This window comes from Pteronotus mesoamericanus, unplaced genomic scaffold, assembly GCF_021234165.1.
Source record: "Pteronotus mesoamericanus isolate MK-2021 breed Mesoamerican mustached bat unplaced genomic scaffold, CSHL_Meso_final contig_164, whole genome shotgun sequence".
Lineage (NCBI taxonomy): Eukaryota > Metazoa > Chordata > Mammalia > Chiroptera > Mormoopidae > Pteronotus > Pteronotus mesoamericanus.
Genome location: NW_026555065.1, coordinates 20,596,134 through 20,618,606, shown reverse-complemented (window position 1 = coordinate 20,618,606; position 22,473 = coordinate 20,596,134). Strand labels below are relative to the sequence as shown.

General features: G+C 38.5%; 1 protein-coding gene across 1 annotated transcript in view; it reads right to left on the bottom strand.

The window, feature by feature from the left end:
• Positions 1 to 22,473, bottom strand: part of SPG11 (SPG11 vesicle trafficking associated, spatacsin) — a 91,582-nt gene that overhangs the window by 30,023 nt on the left and 39,086 nt on the right. The window contains exons 18-22 of the mRNA XM_054565472.1: positions 9,515 to 9,660; positions 8,345 to 8,506; positions 4,050 to 4,116; positions 1,332 to 1,497; positions 104 to 309 (exon numbers count right to left, since the gene is read on the bottom strand). Coding sequence (XP_054421447.1) covers positions 104 to 309; positions 1,332 to 1,497; positions 4,050 to 4,116; positions 8,345 to 8,506; positions 9,515 to 9,660 — 747 coding nt within the window. The remainder of the gene's footprint in view (positions 1 to 103; positions 310 to 1,331; positions 1,498 to 4,049; positions 4,117 to 8,344; positions 8,507 to 9,514; positions 9,661 to 22,473) is intronic.

The following is a 22,473-nucleotide window of genomic DNA, read 5'->3' as shown; positions in this document are numbered from 1 at the left end:
TCCAGTGTGGTCCAGAGGCCAAAATGTTAGACACCTCTGCCTTAGACCTATTCATCCTAGGTCCTCTGAACAAACCAAGCCACAGAAAGAAAAAGTGCTGTACCCAGAGACTCCCTGATGAAGCTGTACTGAGCATCTTCATTTGTACATCTGTAGCTCAGAATTATATTGGCCACTTTCATATCAACTCTGAGCTTGAGGCTGTCGAGGCCAAGCAATTCTAAGAAGCAAACACAGGCAGCTCCTATTGAAGGTATGTGGAAGGAAGAGAGGCCTAAAACATAGGCTTCATTGCCTACTTGCTGGATCCTGAAAAAGAAAGGAAGCAAAATCACATCAGCACATGAAAACTGCATCTCATCCGGAGAAGCAGATGGAATCACATATGTGATACATGGAGTGTCAGACACCTGATTTTTGGCTTCCTTCTCCTTCCCTTTCTCTGCCCCTTGCACACATTCATTCAGGTTCTTGGTAGCTTTTATCTGTCTTTTGGCTCCATAGCTCCCATTTCCTTATATTTTACCTTCTCCTAAAACACCTACTCATAGTCTAAATTATTCTGTCTCCAATTTCATCCAGGAACTGGGAGTAGACTTTCCAAAAGACTGCCTACTTGTGATTTTGTCAATTATATGTACACAAACTACCAAGAAAATTAATGCCACTTAAAGTTTGACATCATCAAGCACAAATCTTTTAAAGGACTCATATGTACTTTTATACGCATAGGAAATTTTCGAGGAAAGACACACAAGAAATTAACCATGTTCATTTACTATGTAGAATGAGGATATAAGACTGAGGGACTTTTACATTTCATTTTTCACCCTTCTGAGCTACTTGAATATTTTACCGTAAAAATACATTACTTTGTTAATTATAAAACAAACCAATAATTTCATGGGGGAGGGGGTTATAAGAGGGTTAAATGGTAATGGAAAAAATACAATAAAAAAAAAAGGAAAACAACCCAGTAAAGTAAACCTAACAAAGATCTTAAATACAAAATTCACATCTCTTTATAGAATTCTCTTAGGCTTAATGGTAACATTTGGCAAGCTCCTGGATCATTTTTTAAAAATATGATTTTAAAATGTATTTATTATATTTTAAGATATACTATCTTTTTTCCTATTAACAAAAGTAACACACACTAAATGTCAAAAACATGGGGTAGACAGAAATGCACAAATGAAAAAAAATCACCATCCAAATATAATTACTGTTAACACTAGTATGCATGTTTCCAGTACATTTTTTTAAATGCACATGTAAAATACACTGATTTGCCTTTTATTAACAGTACAAATTATGTTTTAAATACTCACAGTTGCTTGGGTGTCTTGCTCTTAATTAACTCTTGGACCAGAAAAGTACCAAATGCAAATGATGGCCGTCCATGATATAAATAATAAGCAAAATTCAGACGTTCAACTATAGCATATTTATTTACCAGGTCAGGGCTAGAGAAATGTGGGAGATGACTAGATGCATCTGGAGGAAAAGTGAAGCAATATTAATGCTCTGCATATCTCACCATGATTAATTGTATATTGCACATGGAAATCTTAAGTCTGCAATGGTAAAAGAAAACTGGTTGCTATAATCATTTTGTACCACTGTATCATTTTGAGTAACCATCAAAATATAAGTTTTATTTTAATATGGAGAGATAGTCCTCATTTTATGCAAGAAATGTGTACCTGAGAAGCTGCATGAAAACTTATAAATTGTGCTTTCCCCCCACTGAACTTACTTGTAATTTTAGATGCTTTAATTCTATTAACTTCACAATGGCAGTAACCCTTTAGCTGCAAAATCTCTTCCAAAGATCTGCAAAACCTTTTTAATTCATTCATGCAGCTCATTATGCAAAAATTCCTACTTATTTGTGTATCCTCTGTTATCAAGGCCAACTCACTGTAGCGTTCTCCAATAAATACCCTGAGAACATTTTTTTCTCCATATTAATACCCTCCTATACTCTCCTCTTGTTATCACTAGCTGTGTTTTCTAATGTTATATGCAGAGAGCACCTTATTATCTACATGTTGGTACCATCTTTCCAAGACCAGCAGAGTGACTTAGTTTTAAGTTCCCCTGTGCCCATGAAAATAGCCAAATATTTTTTTTTTCTATTCTTAGAGAAATCTGAAGTAGAAGATATCTGGATGTCAGAAGTTAGTATGAAATTACCACTCCTGTCAAGCCCTAATATTTGTCTCTTAACCACTTACTACCTGTTCAAAAAATAGAGATAACATTCTGAACTGTTAAAGAAACCAATTCTGGAAAATGGTGCATGTGTTCTTATTTTCAAAGTTCAAATCTTATGTTTTAAGTAAAGTTTTATCCTCCCATGGAATTCCAAAGACTTTTTATATTGTGACTTGGCTCCTACAAAAAAAGACAAAGACCTCAGTGGTGTCTTTTCATCTTACAAGCTGTTACTTAAAAGTACACCCCCTTTGAGATTAAAAGCTGTCACATTACATGCCTTATCTATGTTTTATGATCACAGTAATTTTGATAACTTATAATTCCATATAAAACCACTCATTCATTAAATATTTGCTGAGTACATGTCAAGTGTATAGTACTTCCAGTTGTCAAATGAGCAAACTTAAGTTTTTTATTCAAGTAAGACCCTCATTTTTAGCAGTTAGGGGTTAGTATGGAGATTGAGTATAAGGGAAAATTCTACCCAAAGGGAAAATTTTCTTTTTCTCTGGCCTGCCATGGAAGCAAAGTCATTGTGCAGTCACTTTATATCCTCTTTCAATGGTAAATCATATGAAAAAGTTAGTAAACATCCTAATTAAATACAATTTTTCAATTTTATAAATCTGTATTATTGTTCCATTTACTTTGTGTTTTATTTATTCAAATATGTTTTAAATGTCTGAAAACCAGGCAGGGAACACGCACGCCTTCAATTTCCTGTTTCTCTGGTATGTACCTACCTACCTACCAGTGTGCTCTGTTTCTAAGAGGGAGGTCAAGCCCCTGATTAAGTGATGGAGTTGGAGGCATAAGAACAGGACAGAGGGTTCTGTTTACTCTCTAGTAACTTCACTGAGATTAGAGCATGTACTTTCATTTGACAATGCAATAAACACTACTTTATTCAGCACTCAACAAATAGTTATTAAACATCTATGATGGGCCTGCAATGGGCTCTGGACACTAGGTAAATTCAGTATGTTGAAATTTGAATTTATAAAACTGACATATTAGAAAATTCATTTCTATGTATGTCAATACATATGGGTTGTATATTATGTGCTATGTACTAATTTGAAGCCAACTTTAGAGTAGTTTAGGTGGGTTGTATATTATGTGCTATGTACTAATTTGAAGCCAACTTTAGAGTAGTTTAGAGTAGTTTAGGTAGAGTAGTTTAGAGTAGTTTAGATAACATGAAATGAAAGACTGACTAAATGCAAAAAAAAAAACAAAAAAGAAAATGTAGAGTTTAAGAATGACATATGAATATTAACTATACTTAAAATGAGGCACAGACACAAAAAAACAGAGAAATTCTTATGGTCTAGAAAGGAAGGCAATGTGTGCATATCTGGAGCTGACCACGTGCCAGGACCTGTGAGAGCTTATTGAGTGTCTTGTCACCTTTCATTCTCAGTGTAACAAGTGAGGTGGGCACTGTTACTAAGCTTATTTTATAAGGAATTGAAGAGACGTTAAATCACTTGCCCAGCCAGCGTCCTCCAGCTAAACATGGTAGAGCCAGAATTTATCTATGCCAACATTCATGCTCTTAACCTTTGTAATACTATACTGCTAACAAAAAGATTTTTGGAAAAGAAAAATTTAAACAGACAAGTACACATTTCCCAGCAAGTACAGCACTAGTGACTTAATACAGTGGCTTTTAACTCACAATATGTTTTCAATTTATTGGAATACACCTTTACTTTTAATATAGAAAGCAGTGAAAAAAACTGGATTGGCTTAACATAAATCAACTCCTACAGATCAACACTGCTGAAATGCTTCCCAAACAAGAAGTACCCATAATGACTTACCTCCTATAGCTAGTGTGTTGGCAGACTGCCAGCCAAACAATCTGCTTGGATCAAAGGGCAATAGTGACTGTAAAAGGAGAAAAGTCAAATTTGAGTTAAAAATTAATTGATTCTAAGTGCCCCTTGGAACTCAGCCCATAAGCAGCACACTTCAACAGCTACAGCAATATCCTTAGAAATTTGTTCACTCTATAGATCCCAAAATAAAATTAAAATTAACATGGAAAATTGTGCTTCCAAGACCTGCAACTCCCAGCCTGGCCCCCATTAATACTCCTGTAGATACACAATAAATGGGAAAACTTTACTTGCAAGTAATTATAGAAATGGGAAGATTTAACTAGAAGTGATACCAACTTAAGATGGCAAAAATGGAACTCTTTTGATATCTAAATTAAATTTTTTATATGCAAAATTAGAAAAAGCTGGCTCTAAAATTAAACTGAATGAATGGGGATCTTATCTTTATTGGAAATTAGAAGCTTCTAGGAGAGGCACAGATAAATTCTCTCTTCTATGAGAAGTTAATAATAACATTTAGAGCCTGTCTCTGAACTCAGGAAGGCTTCTGAGGCTCTCAGTGCTAACACCCCATTTTCTCCTCTTCTCCAACTACCCTCCTATACCCTTTATGTCATTGTCTTGACTTAATTTTCGTTTCCTTTTCCCTATTCTTTGTCTTCTCACCTCCTCCTCTACAGTTCCCTACTGACCTAGCAAACACTCACAATAGAAAATCAGAAAGGGAGAGAGAGACACCCATCGGTTGCCTCTTATATGCACCCAGTCCAAGGACCAAATCCACAACCTAGGCATGTGCCCTGACCAAGAATCAAACCTGCAACCTTTTGGTTTATGGGACAACACTCCAACCAAATAAGCCACACCGGCTAGGGCACAAAGAAATTTAATTTAACTGTTAGAACATGTGATCCTGACTATTCTGATCTATTCTACTTAGTGTACCTATTGGTTTCTGGGAGCAAAGCAACAGAACTTCTAAACTGGACCTGATGGGAAACTTCTGTAGAGGAGTTTATTTTTATTGTAGAAAGCCAGATCACCTTAAGAAGAGTTGTAGAAAACTGAAAAGGGATTTAGAAAGGGAAAAGAAACAGAAACAAGCAAAGGATTGCTCCCAGGACTCTAAGAGGGTGTTTTGCCTTCTCCTTCCTAATAGTTTAGGAGAAATTTAAAGACAGAAAATTACTAAGGCCCTTGTAGATACTGGGGCTACTTTATCTGTTCATAATCACACCCAGCGAAGTTGCCTTCTCCCTCAGAGTAAAACTTCTGTACAAATGGTAGGAATATCTAATCAACCAATGCCTGTTTTTAAATGAGAACCTGTTCCTTTCCAACTAGGGAATGTTACAGGACAATATATATTTTTGCTAATCAGATCTGCCCCAATTCACCTGCTAGGATGAGACTTTCTTGAAATCAATGACACCCATATAACCTTTTTCCAGAAGGGTGAAATGTATTTAGAACTAAATGAATCACATACTGAACCAATTGAGAAAATAATTATTTTAAAGGAACCCCACAAGAGGAAACTAATGTTGAAACTAACTGAACATTTGCTAACCATCTTTTCTTCTTTATTAACTTCCATGAGAGCCTTGGGATGGCTTAATAGAGACCCTTCCTTTCCTCCTAGGGGGTGGAGGTCCTCTCCCACTGAGGCTTCTTAAAGGAAACAAAAAAGTTAATTGATTCTAAAATAAGTAAACAAAATTATATGAAAGGACTTCATAGGTAGTCTGTTTCCCTTCTCGGGGCAATTAAAAATCTTATCTTTCTGGACATAAATTCTTTGAACTTGGCTAAAAACAACAAAAAAAGAATGTACAGGACATTTTTCTATGTTAATAAAAATAGAATTGGCTATGTTCCTTTTATAGACTCTCTTTACTTCAAATTATGCCTGCAAAGTGCACCCTCTTTTGATAGACGCAGCATCAATTATAATGTAAAATGGGCTTTAGAAAGGCTTTTAGAACCAAAAGGCAAGAGGACTAGGAGGCTAGAAAATTTTAAGCTGTTAACAGGACAAGGTGAGCTAAGGCATGTCAGGAAAGAAAAAGAGTAAGACAATGTGATCAACAGTTACAGAAATATGATGAACAAATTATTAACAACAAAGAAAAAAGCAGACTAAGGTCAAGTCAGAAAAGTTTTAACAGCAGGGAGCAGTGGCTGTTTGAAATTTGTCTAGGCCAAAGGTTTAACAAAGACTATAAATAAACACATGGTTGGAGGGATACAGGAGAAAATAACTATTAAGTCAAAGTTTGGATGACTAAGGAAAGAGCAGCTTTGATTTTAAATCAAGGTAGGATTTGTGGTCTATTAAGGAATACTATTCCTGGAATAATGATACAGGGAGATCCCATCAGATCAATGGGGAGAAGTAGGGAGGGAACGTAAGAGGAGTTTGCGATTGCAATGGTAAGCAGCGTAGGACAGGATTGGCTGAGGAGCTAGCCGCCCCCAGAGTGCATGGAATAAAAGGAGGGCTGGCTCTCCTTCCTCCAGGGTGCCTGGATGATTGTGCTGCAGCTGCCTGGTTTCCCAGCGGAAACTATTTTAGATGAGAAGGAACTCCAGGCACAGCCTAGGATCAGGCTGGCCTGGCAGAAGGTGGCAAGGTTATTTGTCTTTGGGTGTTCTAGAGGGTACGAGTTCTGAGGCAGTAGCCTGCCATTCTTCCATTGCGTAACTTTTGTATCTTATATTGTTTTAGTTTGTAAACTAACCCTATAGAAATAAGATAATTAAAAACTAACAGGGGGACTGGTAGAACTCAGGTGTTAAAGAGTTTGGTCTTAATTGATAGGCTTAAGTGACTAAGGCATGTAGAAAGCTGTTATTCCAAAACTGTGAAGCTTTTGAATAAAGACTCCTTTCCATTATCACCAAACCTTTGCTTCTGGAATTTTGCTTAAAGTGTGGCAATATGCCACGGGACCCCAATGGCTGTTCTGTAACAATAACAGAACTAAAAAATTGCCTTAGCCAAATAGAAAACAGAACAAACAACAACCTTAAGCCACTTTTGTTTTAGGCTGATTGAATCCATTTTAGGTGGAGAAACTGTTTTTACATAATCCACTTATATATAGTTTATACTAGTGTTACTCAAAGTGCTGGTCCGTAAGGAGATAAGAAGCCTGTGATAAATATAAATCCACTTACTGCTTCCTTCTTTAAGGAATTCTTGTTACTTAAAACGAACAACTGCTGAACTAAAGCGTGCTTAGTAACAATGATTTACATTATGGGGCAAGATCCTAATCTCATCTCCGCAACGAGCAATCCATGGCCTGGCATCTACCTGGGGACCAATTTTTGAGTAGCAACAGTCTATACCCCAAGAATTCTTCACATTAGAGTAAGAAAGATTTTGGATCTTTATAGGATTGAAGAGCTTACTTTGAATTGAAGAAACCATGGGAATATGTGTACCCAAAGAAAAGCAAAAGCCCTTTGAAATGAGGAATGAGCAAAAGGAGGTATTTTTAAATGAGGATCCCTGAATAGGTTTCAGGGAATCTGTGAATTCCTTTTAAATATAAGCAAAATTATATGCATCTGTGCAATTTTTCTGGGTAGAGGAGTTCATAGCTCCCTCACATTCAGGTCTTTGTCCAGAGAAAGTCTAAGAAGCATTGATATAAATAAACAGTGCTATTCATTGAGAAGAGGCAGAAGTTATCAGTGGCAGAATGGAGCTTTTGATGAAAGCAGCATATAAATATGGTTAATTAGATGCACTCAGATCCATTTCCACATTTCCCCTGCTCTCCCTCTATTACAGAGTACTGTTATTTCCCAAACCCATTTGCCCTTTGGCTAGCAGATCGGGTTAGCCACCACAGGCAACACAGGAGATCAAAGGTGGGAAGTGGAGAGAAACCAACATATTTTTCCACTTTGTTTTCTGGGGCGTCTCCTCCAAGTTTCCAGCCCCACCTTCTGTGTTTCCAGCTCCTGTCAGACAGCCTGGTTTTGAATTTAGCTCCCAGAGATGGCTACTGCTTCTTGGTTCTCATAGCATCACTTTCTTTAAACATTCTCATAGCCCTACAGGTGTTGATGGCTTTGTTCCTTGGCAATTTTGGGGTTGTGTCACAAATGAATGTTTGGTTTCTCGATTCTGTCATCACTTTGTGTAAGTAATTCTCTATGTTAAATTGTTCTCCATTTGAAAGGCCCAGAGCAGCTTCTGTTTTCCTGGCTGAACCTTGACTGCTCCTCCTAAGTACCAGCCACCTAAATAAATACTTTACCTGAATAAGGTGGTAGAGTGTAATGTCAGGTGGCAGGACACTAGGGGCAGTGCACTGTGGGAAGAGAGCACTTTTTAGCTTGGGATAAGGAGTTAAGGCCATCTTCAGTAGCTGGGGATCCACTTTCTTCAAACAGTTCTCATTTTCTTCATTCTGGACAACCTAAGAAACAGATAAGATGGTGTACAGTAATGTTTTGGTTTTCTCCAAAGTTAAGTCCTTTTTTCACAGAAACCTTGTGAAACAAGATTAGCTTGAGAGAGTACGTGGTAGTGAAAATAGCATTGGACAAGGAGTCAGAAGCTGACAGTTCTGGTTCTAAGACAAACTACCTGTGTGACCTTGAGTTAGATATTTAACATCAGGCCTCAGTTTCCTCATCTACAAAATTAGGAATTTCACCCAAATCAGTGGTTTTCAAACTGTGTGTGGGAAAGCTGTTTGAAACAAGACTACTATTGTAAGATTTAAAATAATTATTAAATAGTGAATTATTTATTAAATAGTAAATATTTTAAAAGAAAAATAAATACTAGACTGGATGACTCTTGCTCAGTTGTTACTTTATGACTAATTTTTGACACGTGATTAAGAATAGAGGAATAAATAACTATATAAGTTAAGGTATATTGCAGCTCTAAAAGAGGTGGTATTAAATTAAGCTATCATTAGTAAGAAACTTTTTAAGATTAAATGTTTTAAAAAATTCTTAAGTTCCCTCCTACCAGGCACATTGTAACTTTCAAGAAAGCAGAGATGGGCAAATTTCAACTGAGTCCTTCAAAAGAGTTTACATGAGTAGCTAAAAATTATGACTTATTTTTTACCTCTCCAACAGGGCAAATAGTACAAAATAATTCCTAAGCCAAAGATCTAAGGTATACTTACTCCCAGAAAGAATAAGATCCTGCTTCTATTCTGAAAATAAACCTGGAGCATTAGAAAACAAATAAAAGGGAAAAATAATCCATATACAACATATTAGTTCCCTTTCAACTTAAGAGGATATAAAATTTTAAAATTCACCCTTGGTTTAAGTTCTTTAATCTAATGGAATACTTATAAGTGGTTATATTTTAATATCAATGGTTTCTAGAAAATCCATAGATATTTCCGCTAAATTTGACATCAGCCCTACTTTGCCATAACAGGTAAAGGTGCTGTCCATACCAGGCTGACACCTCCAGGAGCAAACATTGTGGTGGCAAGAGCCAGGAGAGTATGTCCTTCCAACAGCATACTGCTTACACTGGCCTGGTTGCTGGGAATCAGTATTTGTGCGTTTGCAAGGCTAGCCTGGAAGATCAGTTTAGGATCTGGAAAATAAAAAAATATGTTTTTCATCGTTTAAAACAATTTTATTTTTTGCCAGAGGCTCTTTCAGTGACTGAGCCTAACAGTCAGCCTGCAGGCAGAAGCAGATCTCTGGTACTTTGAGATTTTTGCTGACTTGCCCCCCAGGCTGGGGGTGCTGGTAAAAGCCAGACTTGGTGTGCAGCTTCGTATTTTTCTCACACATCAAGGCCCAGCATAGGGAGCCACAAGCTGTTGATTACTGACATATCCAGACAGGTTGCCCAGGGCCAGTCACAGGCAGTGTCCTGCACCAGAATCGCTCCAAAGAGGCCCAGAACCAACACACCCAATAGCCAGCCTCAGACAACAACAGAACAGAATCCAATAACCTTCACAGGCAGTATATCCACAGGGAGATCTCGGCAGGCACCAAACTCTGCTGAGGTGAACTCTGCTTCATGTGATCAGCACCTGCACAGCACCTTGCACACTGTGTTGGGGTTTGAGCCTTACAGTTAGCCAGCCTGAGCGTTGATTCCTGACATGAATAGGCCAATAGAAATCAAGAATCAATTATAACAGGAGAGCCCACATAATGTGCACAAGGGATATTCCTAGAGGATTGTGTTCAGGTAATGAGGGAGACTGTGCCACAAGGTCCCACAGGACGCCTACTATGTAAGGTCACTTTACCAAGACCAGCAGTCATAGCAGATCTACCTAATACACAGAAACAAATACAAAGAGGCAGCCAAAATGGGGAGACAATGAAACAGGTTCCAAATAAAGAGAATTTTCCAGAAAACGAGTTATAGGAAATGAAAGCAAGCAATTTATAAGACACAGTTCAAAGTAATGATCTTATGATGCTCCCTCTGGAGGCAGGTGGAGGTGGTACATGCAGTTTCAATAGCATGAAAAAGGACACAGAAACCATAAAAAAGGACCAATCAGAAATGATGAATGCAGTATCTGAAGTAAAGAATACACTGGAAGGAATAAACAGTAGCTTAGATAAAGCAGAGGATCAAATCAGCAATTTGGAAGACGAGGTAGGAAAAAAACACCCAATCAGAGCAGCAAAAAGAAAAAAGCATTAAAAAAGCGAGGAGAGCTCTGGATGGTATAGCTCAGTGGATTGAGTGCCGGCCTGAAGACCAAAGGTCACAGATTTGTTTTTCAGTTAGGGCACATGCCTGCGTTACAGGCCAGGTGCACAGTTAGCAGGCACACGAGAGGCAACCACACATTGATGTTTCTCTCTCTCTTTCTCCTTCCCTTCCCCTCTCTCTAAAAATAAATAAATGAAATCTTTTTTAAAATATGAGGATAGTTTAAGCGACCTTTGGGACCACATGAAACATAACAACATCCACATCATAGGGATACTAGAAGAAGAAGAGAGCGAGCAATGGATCAAGGAACTATTTGAAGAAATGGCCTAAAACATCCCCAATCTGATGAAGGAAAAAGATACACAAACCCAGGAAGTGTAGAGAGTCCCAAGCAAGATGGATCCACAGAGGCCCATATGAAGGCACATCATAATTAAAATGGCAAAGGTAAAAAACAAAGAGAGAATCTTAAAAGCCTCAAGAGGAAGACAGTTACCTACAAGGGAGCTCCCGTAAGACTCTCAGCTGATTTCTCAACTCAAACTTTGCAGGCCAGGAAGGACGGGCATGAAATATTCAAAGTAATTGAAAGCAAGGAGCTACAACCAAGGCTACTTTACCCAGCAAGGCTATCATTTAAAATTGAAGTGGAGAGTAAAAATGGGTAGTGAAGATGGCAGCCGAGTAGGTGGAAGCTGAGCTCACCTGCTTGTGCCTCCAGCATGGATTTTCAGCTGACCTCCTGACAAGTGACCTGAACAATCAATGGAATCTTAGCTGATAAGAATTTTTGAAGCCAAGGATAGAGGAAGCTTTGCACTGTTGGGTAAGAGATTTTATAAGTTGAAGGGAAAATACCTCTGTGCAAGGTGCCAGCAGCAAGGGAGAGAACAGAGGCAAGAAAATGCAGTTTAGTAGCTTCCACCCCTCCTGGAGGGGTGGGGCCCCAGTTCTGCACAGGGACTGTGCCCCAACCTGAGTTGGGAGAGACTTGGGAGGATATATGGAGTCTGGAAGACTCAGGCTGCACACGCACAGACAGCATCATGTCCATAGCTTCAGCGCCAACTGGTAGAGTCCAAGGGAGAATTTCTAGCTTCTAGAACTGTTGGAGGCACAGGGAGGCTATGGTCAGCCGTGACCTAGAAAGACTCTTCACCTTTCGGGGAAGTGGAGTGTGTAGATAGCTGGAGAGTGGCTCAGAGCTGCAGTGTAGGTGCCACACAGAGGCTTTTTAAAGAGAGGAGCATGGCTGAGCAGGGAACCCGCGTGTGTGCGCAGACGCTCTGCCAAAAAAGAGGCCAGATTCAAAGCGTGGTTCATGCTCACTAAACCTGCTGGCCAGGATGAGTAGAAGGCTGCATGGTGAAGGGATTGTGGGGCCTCCCTCAGCATGACTGGTGAGTGGAGGGCTGTGTTCAGAACAGAGGGTTTGCATCTGAGACTCCTGTGCCAAGCAGGAGAGAACTGACCCTCTCACACAGATTGGCTCCTCATGTGAAACAGACAGCTAATTCATCAGAAACTATACATTATAGGAAATAATCTGTGACAGACCAAGATGTGTGGTATAGAGGGGAGGAACATACCCACTATCTTCCCTGAAGGCTGAACAGCACCCCCAGGGGGATGATCCTGGAATCCCACCTTCTTGATCGCACCTGATGCTCCCTCTGGAGGCAGGTGGAGGTGGTACATGCAGTGCTGTCAGATGCTGGATTAACCACCCCTGGGCCTTGTGCTGATAAAAAGCCAGCAGGGCAGAACAGTGAGGACCAACCACTGGGCCAGGAGGAGACAGCCATAGACTGTGGATCATTTGTGGCCTCGAACAGGCTGCTGAAAGCTAAACTGGGACACCAGCTGACATCATGGATAGATCCTGAAGGAGAAGATAGTAGGCCAACAAACTCTAGACCATACTGAGATGAATTCCACCTTGCTCTTTTTTGTTTTTCCTGCATAGCTTTTTAACATTGTTTGTCTTCAATTTTGTTCCCATTATTTCACTATTTTTAATATATTTTTTATTTTTATTATTTTATTTTTAATTCCAATCTCATATTTTACTCTTCCTTTCTCCTACTCCATTTTGCCTTCATCCTTCTCTTTCTTATTTTTGGTTTAAATTTTATTTTTTCCCTTTCTGTGCCTTGTTTCTATTCCTCACTCTTACTATTTCTCTTCCCTCCATAGTCTCAAAATCATCTTTCTTTCCATTAATCATCTCACATTCTTTTTCTCTTTCTTATGATATCCTTATTGGTGTTCTACCTTTATTAGTATTTGCTTGGTTATCATTGATATTGGGGGTTGTTTTGCATTTAATTTTACCCATAGTTGTTCACTATTTTTTTTTATTTTAAATCTCATATTTTACTATTCTCTGTCCTACTCCATTTTGCCTACCTCCTGCCCTGTCTTATGTTTGTTTTAAAGTTTATTTTCTCCCTTTATTACTCTGGTTTCTAACTTTTAAGCTTATTGTTTCTCCTATATACCCTCAAGGTCAGTTTCCTTTTCTTTAGACATATCACAATCTTTTCTTTATATTTCTTTCTTATATTATTATTCTCTTTCCACCTTTATTAATCTTTGCTCCTTTGTCATGGATATCGCTACAGTGTTTGTTTTTCTTCAATTTGGTTCCTATTTTTTCACTATGTTTTTTTCTCCAAACCTCATATTGTACACTTCCCTTCTCTTACTCCAGTTTGCCCTATTCCCTATTTTATTTACATTGTAAATTTTACTTTCTCCTTTTCTTCTCCTTGTTTCTATTGCTAACTCCTATAATTTCTCCCTCTACCCTCTCATTTTTCTTTGTGTTAGTCACCTCATATTCTTTTTGCATTTTGTATAATATTCTGAATCTCTTTCCACCTTTATTAATCTTAGTTCATTTGCTGTTGATATCATGGTAATGGTTGGAGTATTTTTTCTAATGTGGGTTTTGTGTTCTGGGTTGTTTTGTTCTGTTCTGGCAGCTCCTGTACAACAGCATAGAGATGTGGCGGGGGTGTGACTCTCAGTCAGCCAGCTGGAGGGGGAAACCCACCAATGAAGCAGCCAACAACCAAAATCCAAATACAACAAGAGAATGCATATAAACTGCATAAAGGTCATCCCTAGAGTATCCAGCTTAGGAGTTCAAGGAAACTGCACCACTGAGACCCACAGGACTACCATCAGAGAAGGCTATCCCATGACACAGGGAGTCAAAGCAGATCAACCTAATATGCAGAAACAAACCAGAAGGGCTACCTAAATGAGGAGACAAAGAAACAACACACAACTGAAAGTAAAGGAGGAATCCCCAGAGTGCTAAATGAAATCAAGGCAAGCAATTTATCAAACACAGAGTTCAAAGTAATGGTTTTATGGATATTAAAGGAATTCAGTGAGAACTACAAGGAACTTAGTGGGAACTATATGAGCATGAAAAATATATAGAGACTATGAGTAAGAACCAGAAGGAAATGAACAATACAATACCTGAAATGAAGACTACACTAGGAGGAACTGAAAACAGGTCAGATGAAGCAGAGGATTGAATCAGTGAGTTGGAAGACAAGATAGAAAAAAAACACCCAGTCAGAGCAACAAAACAAAAAAGCCTCAAAAAGAACAGAGATAGTTTAAGGGAGCTGCAGGGCAACATAAAATGTAACAACATTCACATCAAAGGGATTCCAAAAGGAGAAGAAAAGGAGCAAGGGATAGAAAACCTGTTGGAAAAAATAATGACAGAAAACTTCCTTAACTTGGTGAGGGAAAAAGTAACAGAAATTCAGGAAGCACTGAGCGCCCAATCAAGATGAACCCAAAGAGGCCCACTCCAAGACACATCTTTAGGGACAAAGTTTAGGGACAGAGAGAGAATCTTCAAGGCAGCAAGGCAGAAATAACTAGTAACATACAATGGAGCTCCCATAAGGCTAATCAGCTGATTTCTCAACATAAACACTACAAGCCAGAAAGGAATGGCACAAAATATTCCAAGTAATGAAAACTAAAGATCTCTCAACTCAGCAAGGCTCTCATGTAAAAGGAAAGGTGAAATAAGGAGCTTCCAAGACAAAAAAAGTGGCTAAAAGAATACATCTCCACCAAATCAACATTGCAAGAGATGCTAAAGGGACTGCTTTAAGAAGATAAAGAAAAAGCCCTGATTGGTGTGGCTCAATTGGTTGGGCATCATCCCACAAAGCAAAAGGTCACTGGTTCAATTTCTGGTTGGGGCACATGCCTGGGTTGTGGGTTTGATCTGTGGGTGGGGTATGTGTGAGGGGCAAGTGATCAGTGTTTCTCTCACATCTGTGTCTCTCCCCCTCTTTCTCGCTCCCCTCTATCTAAAAATAAATATAATCATTAAAAAAATAAGCTGAAGTAAAAGAGAAGAACACAGGAACAAAGGGAAAAAATGACAATGAATAAAAATATAAAAATAGTAACACTAAATGTAAATGGATTAAATGCTCCAATCAAAAGGTAAAGGGTAGCTGAGTGGATAAGAAAACATATGATGCGCATACATGCTGTCTACAAGAGACCCACTTCGGAACAAAAGATATACACAGGCCAAGAGTGAAGGGATGGAAAACAATATTCCAAGCAAATAAACATGAAAAAGAAGCTGGGGTAGCAATACTTACATCAGACAAAATAGACTGCAAAACAAAGGTCATAACAAGAGACAAAGAAGGTCCTACATAGGGAGTTGTCCAACAAGAGGATATAACACTTGTAAACATAGATGCACCCACATAGAAGCATCTAAATACATAAGAAAAAACCTTCTAGGACATTAAGAAGGAGATTGGCAGCAATATAGTCATCATAGGGGATTTTAACACCCCACTGTCAACAATGGATAGATTGTCTAAACAAAAATCAGCATGGATATTGCAGCACTGAAGGACACCCTAGATTAAACAGACTTAATTGTTATTATAGAGCATTTCATACCAAAAAAGCAGAATATACATTCTTTTTAAATTCACATGGATCTTTTTCATAGACTACATGGTAGAACACAAAGCAAGCCTCAACAAAATCAAGAAAATTGAAATCATATCAAACTTCTTTTCGGATTACTACAGCTTGAAACTGGAAAGCAACCTCAAAGAAAAATACTCAAAAACAATAAAATATATGGAGACTGAATAACATGGTATGAAATAATGAATGCCTTAACAATGAGATCAAAGAAGAAATAAAAAAGGAGCTGGAAACAAATGAAAATGAACACATGACAATCTAAAAGCTATGGGACACAGAAAAGGCAGTCCTGAGAGAGAAATTCACAGCAATACAGGCCTTCTAAAGAAGATAGAAAAACCTCAGATAAACAACCTAACCCTACATCTAACATAACTAGAGGAACTATAAGAAACAAAGCCCAGAATCAGTAGAAAGAAGGAAATAATCAAGATCAGAGCAGAATTAAATGACAAAGAGAGTAAGAGAAAACAAACAAACAAACAAAAAAACAACAATCCAGAGGATCAATGAATTTAGGAACTGGTTCTTTGAAAAGATAAACAAAATTGACAAACCTGAATGAGGCTCATCAAGAAAAAAAGACCACCCAAATAAATAAAATCAGAAAAGAAAAAGGAGAAGTAACAACCAACACCACAGATATACAAAAAATTGTAAGAAATTATATGAACAACTATATGCCAAGAAATTGGGCAATGTGGGCTAAATGGATAAATTTCTAGAAATATACAATCTTCTAAAACTGAGTCAAAAAGAAGCAGAAAGTCTTAATAGACTGGTAACAGGTAGCAAAATCAAACCAATAATTAAAAAAACTCCCAGTATACAAAAGCCCTGACTGGATAGCATCACAGGCTAGTTTTAACAAACATTCAAAGAATAGCTAACTCCTATTCTTCTCACACTATTCCAAAACAATTCAAGAAGAGGGAAGGCTCCCAAAATGTTTTTACGAGGCCAGTATAATCCTAATTCAAAAATAGGGTAGAGACACAACAAAAGGAAAATTACAGGCCAATATCTCTGATAAATACAGATGTTAAAATCCTCAACAAAAATTGGCAACCCTGATCCAGTAATACATTAAAAAGATCATAGACCATGATCAAGTGGTATTTGTCCCAGGGATCCAAGGATAGTACAATATTAGTAAATTAATAAACATAATACACCACATAAACAAAATGAAAGACAAAAACCTGATTATCATACCAATAGATGCAGAAAAAGCATTTGATAAAACCCAGCACCCATTTATGAGAAAAACTCTGAGCAAGGTAGGCATAGAGGGCACATACCTCAACATAGAAAGGCCATATATGAGAACCTACTGCCAACATCACATCAATGGGCAAAAACTAAAAGCTTTTCCCTTAAGATCAGAAATAAGACAAAGGTGTCCACTTTCACCACTTTTACTCAACATAGTATTGGAAGTCCTAGCCACAGTGATCAGAAATAAAGGCATCCAAGTTGGGAAAGAGGAAGTAAAACTGATAATTTGCAGACAACATGGTAGTGTACATAGAACATGCTATAGTCTCCACCAAAAAACTACTTGACCTAATAAGTGAATTTGGCAAAGTAGTGGAATACAAAGTCAATATTCAGAAATCGATGGCATTTTTGTACACCAACAATGAAATATCAGAAACATAAACTAGGAAAAAAAATCCCATTTACCATAGCAACAAGGTAAGTAAAGTACCTAGTAATAAACTTAACCCAGGAGGTAAAAGACCTATACTCGAAAAACTGTAGAACACTGAAAAAAAATTGAGAAAGATACAAATAAATGGAAGCACATATCCTCTTTGTGGACTGGAAGAATTAACATCATTAAAATATGCATACTACCCAAAGCAATCCATAGATTCAATGCAATCCCTATTAAAATACTAGTGGTATATTTCATTGATCTACAATGAATACTCCAAAGATTAATATGAAACCAATGAAGACCCCAAATAGCCTCAGCAAACTGAGAAATAAGAATAAAGTTGGAGGATTCACAATACCTGATAGCAAACTATACTACAAGGTACTACAAACACCCTGGTTCTTAAGAACAGACACATAGATCAATGGAACAGACTAGAGAGCCCAGAAATAAACATGTGTCTATGGTCAATTAACACTTGACAAAGGGGGCACTAGCATATAACGGAATAAAAATAGCCTCTTCCATAATGGTCTTGGGAAAACTGGACTGGTACATGCAAAAAATGAAACTAGACCATGAACTTATACCATACACTAGAATAAACTCAAAATGGGTGAAAGGCTTATATACAAGTCATGATGCCATAAATATCCTAGCAGAAAACACAGTAAAATTTCAGAAATCCCTCATAGCAATATTTTTGCCAATATATCTCCTAAGGCAAGGGAAATAAAGGAAAAAAAATCAACAAATGGGGCCATATCAAATTAAAAAGCTTCTGCACAGCTAAAGAAACCATCATAAAACTGAAAAGGGGGGGACTTCCAGTCAAGATGGTGACATAGATAAACACAGCTCTCCTCCTCGCACAATCACATCAAAGTCACAACTGAAATACAGAACAGCTATCACTCAGAAGCATCATAAATCAAATTGAAAGGAAGTCTGACAACTACAGAATGAAAGAAACCACATATATCCAGACAGGTAGGAGGGCCACACACACAAAACAGGCTGATCCCACATTCATGTGTGGAAGATAAAAATTCGGGAGGGATATCTCAGGAGCGAGGAGTCCCATCCCCACACCAGGCACCCCAGCCCTGGGTTCCAGTGTCAGGGAGACAGGTCCCCATAACTTCTGGCTGCTAAAAACAGCAAGGATTTAGTCAGTAGAAGAAACCCCCAGAGTCCCAAGCAATTCCTCTTAAAGAACCCATACATGCATTTACTCAGACTCACTTTTTCTGAGCTCCGGCACCATGGTAGCAACTTAAAAGGCACCAGTGGCACACAGGGAGAATCTGAAGTGTCTTGCATCCAGGTGAGAGCTGGGGACAGCTTTGTCCCAAACAGAAAGGTGGGCAGAGGCCATTGTCCCTTTTTCTGATTCCTCTCCCCACAGAGCCACAGAGTTGGGAGGCTGGTGCCATATCTGATTCTCCAACAACCTGACTAACACTGTTTGTCCCACCCTGGAGATGCCCAGCTATTCTGCCCCACACAGCTTATGGGCCCACCCAAACTGCTTTTCCATATGAATGGCTGGTCTTGGCTCCTGCTTCACAACCTCCTTAATTCTCTTAAACAAGAAACAGTCAGTCTCAGTGAGCTCCCAGCCCTCATACCTCATGCTAAGTGGTCCTAGGCCTAGCACTAACAGCAACCAGCCTACATTCACACTTGGGCTTCATCTGGGAAACTCCAAGACCAGCACAAGTAGCAGCCATCTCAGATTGCTTTATAGCTCAGTGACCCAGGCAACACACAGGTGTGAGCTGATCTTGGTCTGCACCACCTGGGAAACCCCAATGCCTGCACACCCAGTGGACAGGTACAGGCCACAGTGGAGCACCACCACCTTACCCCACACAACTGATCCTCCACGGAGGGTGGAGGTTGGTGGTCAGTGGTCACAGCCATTTCTTGCAAGTTGATTAGCATGGGTAAATCCCTCCCACTGACCAGCCAAAAGCAATCAAGTCTCAAGTGAAAGATGAGGGTATACTCAGCCCACACAAAGGGCACACCTCAAGTACCTAGCTTGGGTGAGAGGGGAGTCTGTGCTACTGGACACTAAAGAACACCTACTACATTAGGTCACACTACAAAGACAGAGAGTCCTAGCAGCTCTACCTAATACATAGAAACAAACACAGGGTGGCTACCAAAATGAGGAGACAAAGAACCAAGATTCAAATGGAAGAGCAGATCAGAACTCCAGAAAAAGAGCAAAACAAAATGGAGATAAGCAATCTATCAGATGCAGAGTTCAAAACACTGGTTATAAGGAGGCTCAAGGAACATAGTGAGGACCTCGACAGCATAAAAAAAAACCAATCAGAGCCCTGGCTGGTGTGGCTCAGTGGATTGAGTGCTGGCCTGCAAACAGAGGGTCGTTAGTTCAATCCCAGTCAGGGCACATACCTGGTGGGTTACGGGCCAGGTCCCTAGCAGGGAGCACTCAAGAGGAAACCATACACTGATATTTCTCTCCCTCTCTTTCTCCCTCCCTTCCCCTCTTTAAAAATAAATAAAATCTTTTTTAAAATTCACTATCCTTATTTTTTAAAAAAAGTCAGAAATGAAGGATATACTAATTAAAATAAAGAACAATTTCCAGGGAAACAAGAGCAGAGTGAATGAAGCCAAAAATCAAATCAACGATTTGGAACATAAAGAAGCAAAAGACAAGCAATCAGAACAAGAATAATAATAAAGAAACAAAAAAAAAATGAAGGTAGCATAAGCAGCCTATGGGATAACTTCAATCCTTCCAACATTCAAATCAAAGGAATGCCCAAAGGAAAAAAGAAAGAATAAGAAACCAGAAATCTATTTGAAAAAATAATGAAAGAAAACTTCCCTAATTTGGTGAAGGAAACAGACATGCAAGTCCAGGAAGCACAGAGTCCTAAACAAGATGGATGCAAACAGGCCCACTCCAAGACAAATCATAATTAAAATGCCAAAGGTTAAAGACAAAGTGGGAGTTCCTAAAAGCAGCAAGAGAAAAGCAGTAAGTTACCTATAGGGGAGTTCCCATAAGACTGTCAGCTGATTTCTCAAAAGAAACTCTACACACAGGAAGGGATTGGCAAGAAATATTCAAAGTCATGAAAAGCAGGGACCTACAACCAAGACCGCTCTACCCAGCAAAGCTATCATTTAGAAAAGAAGGGCAGATAAAGAGCTTCCCAAGAAGAAAAAACTAAAGGAGTTCATCATCACCAAACCATTATACATGAAATGTTAAAGGGACCTGCTTAAGCAAAAGAAGATCAAAACTATAAACAATAAAATGGCAATATATACCTACCTGCCAACAATTGAATCTAAAAAACAAACTAAGCAAACAAGAAAACCAGAGACAGACTCATGGATATGGAGAGCATTTAGATGGTTGCCAGATGGGAGGGATGTGTGAGAGAATGGGTAAAGAGATGAGGGGATTAAGAAGTACAAATATGTAGTTAGAGAATAGCCATGGGGAGGTATAGCACAATATGGGATATAGGGCAGCCAAAGAACTTACACGCATGACCCACAGACATGAACAATGATGTGGGGACTGCCTGAGAGTGGGGGTGCTGGGTAGAGGGAGGAAAAGGGGGATAATTAGGACAACTGTAATAGCATAACCAATAAAATATAATTAAAGAAAAAAAGAAAAAATGAAAAGGGAACTGATCGTATGGGAGAACTTATTTGCCAATGATATATTGGATAATGGTTTAATATCCTAAAGATATAAAGAACTTTTATATCTTTATGTATCTTTTTATATAAAGATATAAAGATATGATCCAACTCTACACCAGGACAACAAACAATCCAATTAAAAAATGAGCAAAGGACCTGAACAGACACTTCACCAAGGAGGCCATACTGATGGCCCTTAGACATAGAAAAGATGCTCAACATCACTAGCCATCAGAGAGATGCAAATTTAAAGCACAAAAAGATGCTACCTCACACCTGTCAGAATGGCTATCAGTAATAAATCAATGAACAAGTGCTGGCCGGAATGTGGAGAAAGGGGAACCCTCATGCACTATTGTTTGGAATGCAGATTGGTGCAGCCACTGTGTAAAGTAGTATGGAGTTACCTCAAAAAGTTAAAAATGGAACTGCCTTTTGATCCTGAAATTCCACTTCTTGGAATTTATCCAAAGATACCCAAAACACTAATTTGAAAGACACCCCTATGCTCAATATAGCATTGTTTACAATTGCCAAGATGTGGAAACAACCCAAGTGTCCATAAGTAGATGAGTGGATAAAAGAACTATGGGACATTTATACAATGAAATACTACTCAACTGTAGAAAAGAAGAAATTTTACCCTTCACAACAGTATGGATGGATCTGGAAAACATCATGCTAAGTGGAATAAGTCAGTCAGAGAAAGACAAGTATCATATGGTTTCACTCATAGGTGGAATCTAATGAACAAATTGAACTAACAACCAAAAAAGAGACAGACTCCTAGATAGAGAGCAGGATGAGAGCTTTGTGGGGAGCAGGGGTGGGGAAGAGATTGAGCAAAAACAGAAAAAAAAGAGAGAAAGGACTCGTGGGCATGGACAACTGTGTGGTTGGTGATTGTGGGCGGGAAGGGAATGGGTGGAGGTAGTAGAGGGTATAAGGGGGATAAATGGTGATGGAAAAAGATAAAATAAAATAAAATACATTTTTAAAAAAGAATTACCCATGAATCTTCCTATCTACTTAGGCTTCTACCTATGGACAGCTATCTTCTCAATAATTGTCAGGGGTTTTTTTTGTTTTTGTTTTTGTCTTTTTTACAATGAACATATATTATTTTATAACCAGCACCAAAAGAACAAAACAAAACCATGTTATGAAAATATTGTTCATTTGCTAAGAAACCGGACATTATATAAAAGTGAAAGATTGACTGTTGACATTCCTTGCCTTTTCAGGAATCTCTGGAATAACACCAGCTAAGCCTTCAGGGCTCACTGGGCTATTTTATCTGATTGTAACCACAGCAACACTCTCTGTCAGCAGCTCTGCTACAGAAGACA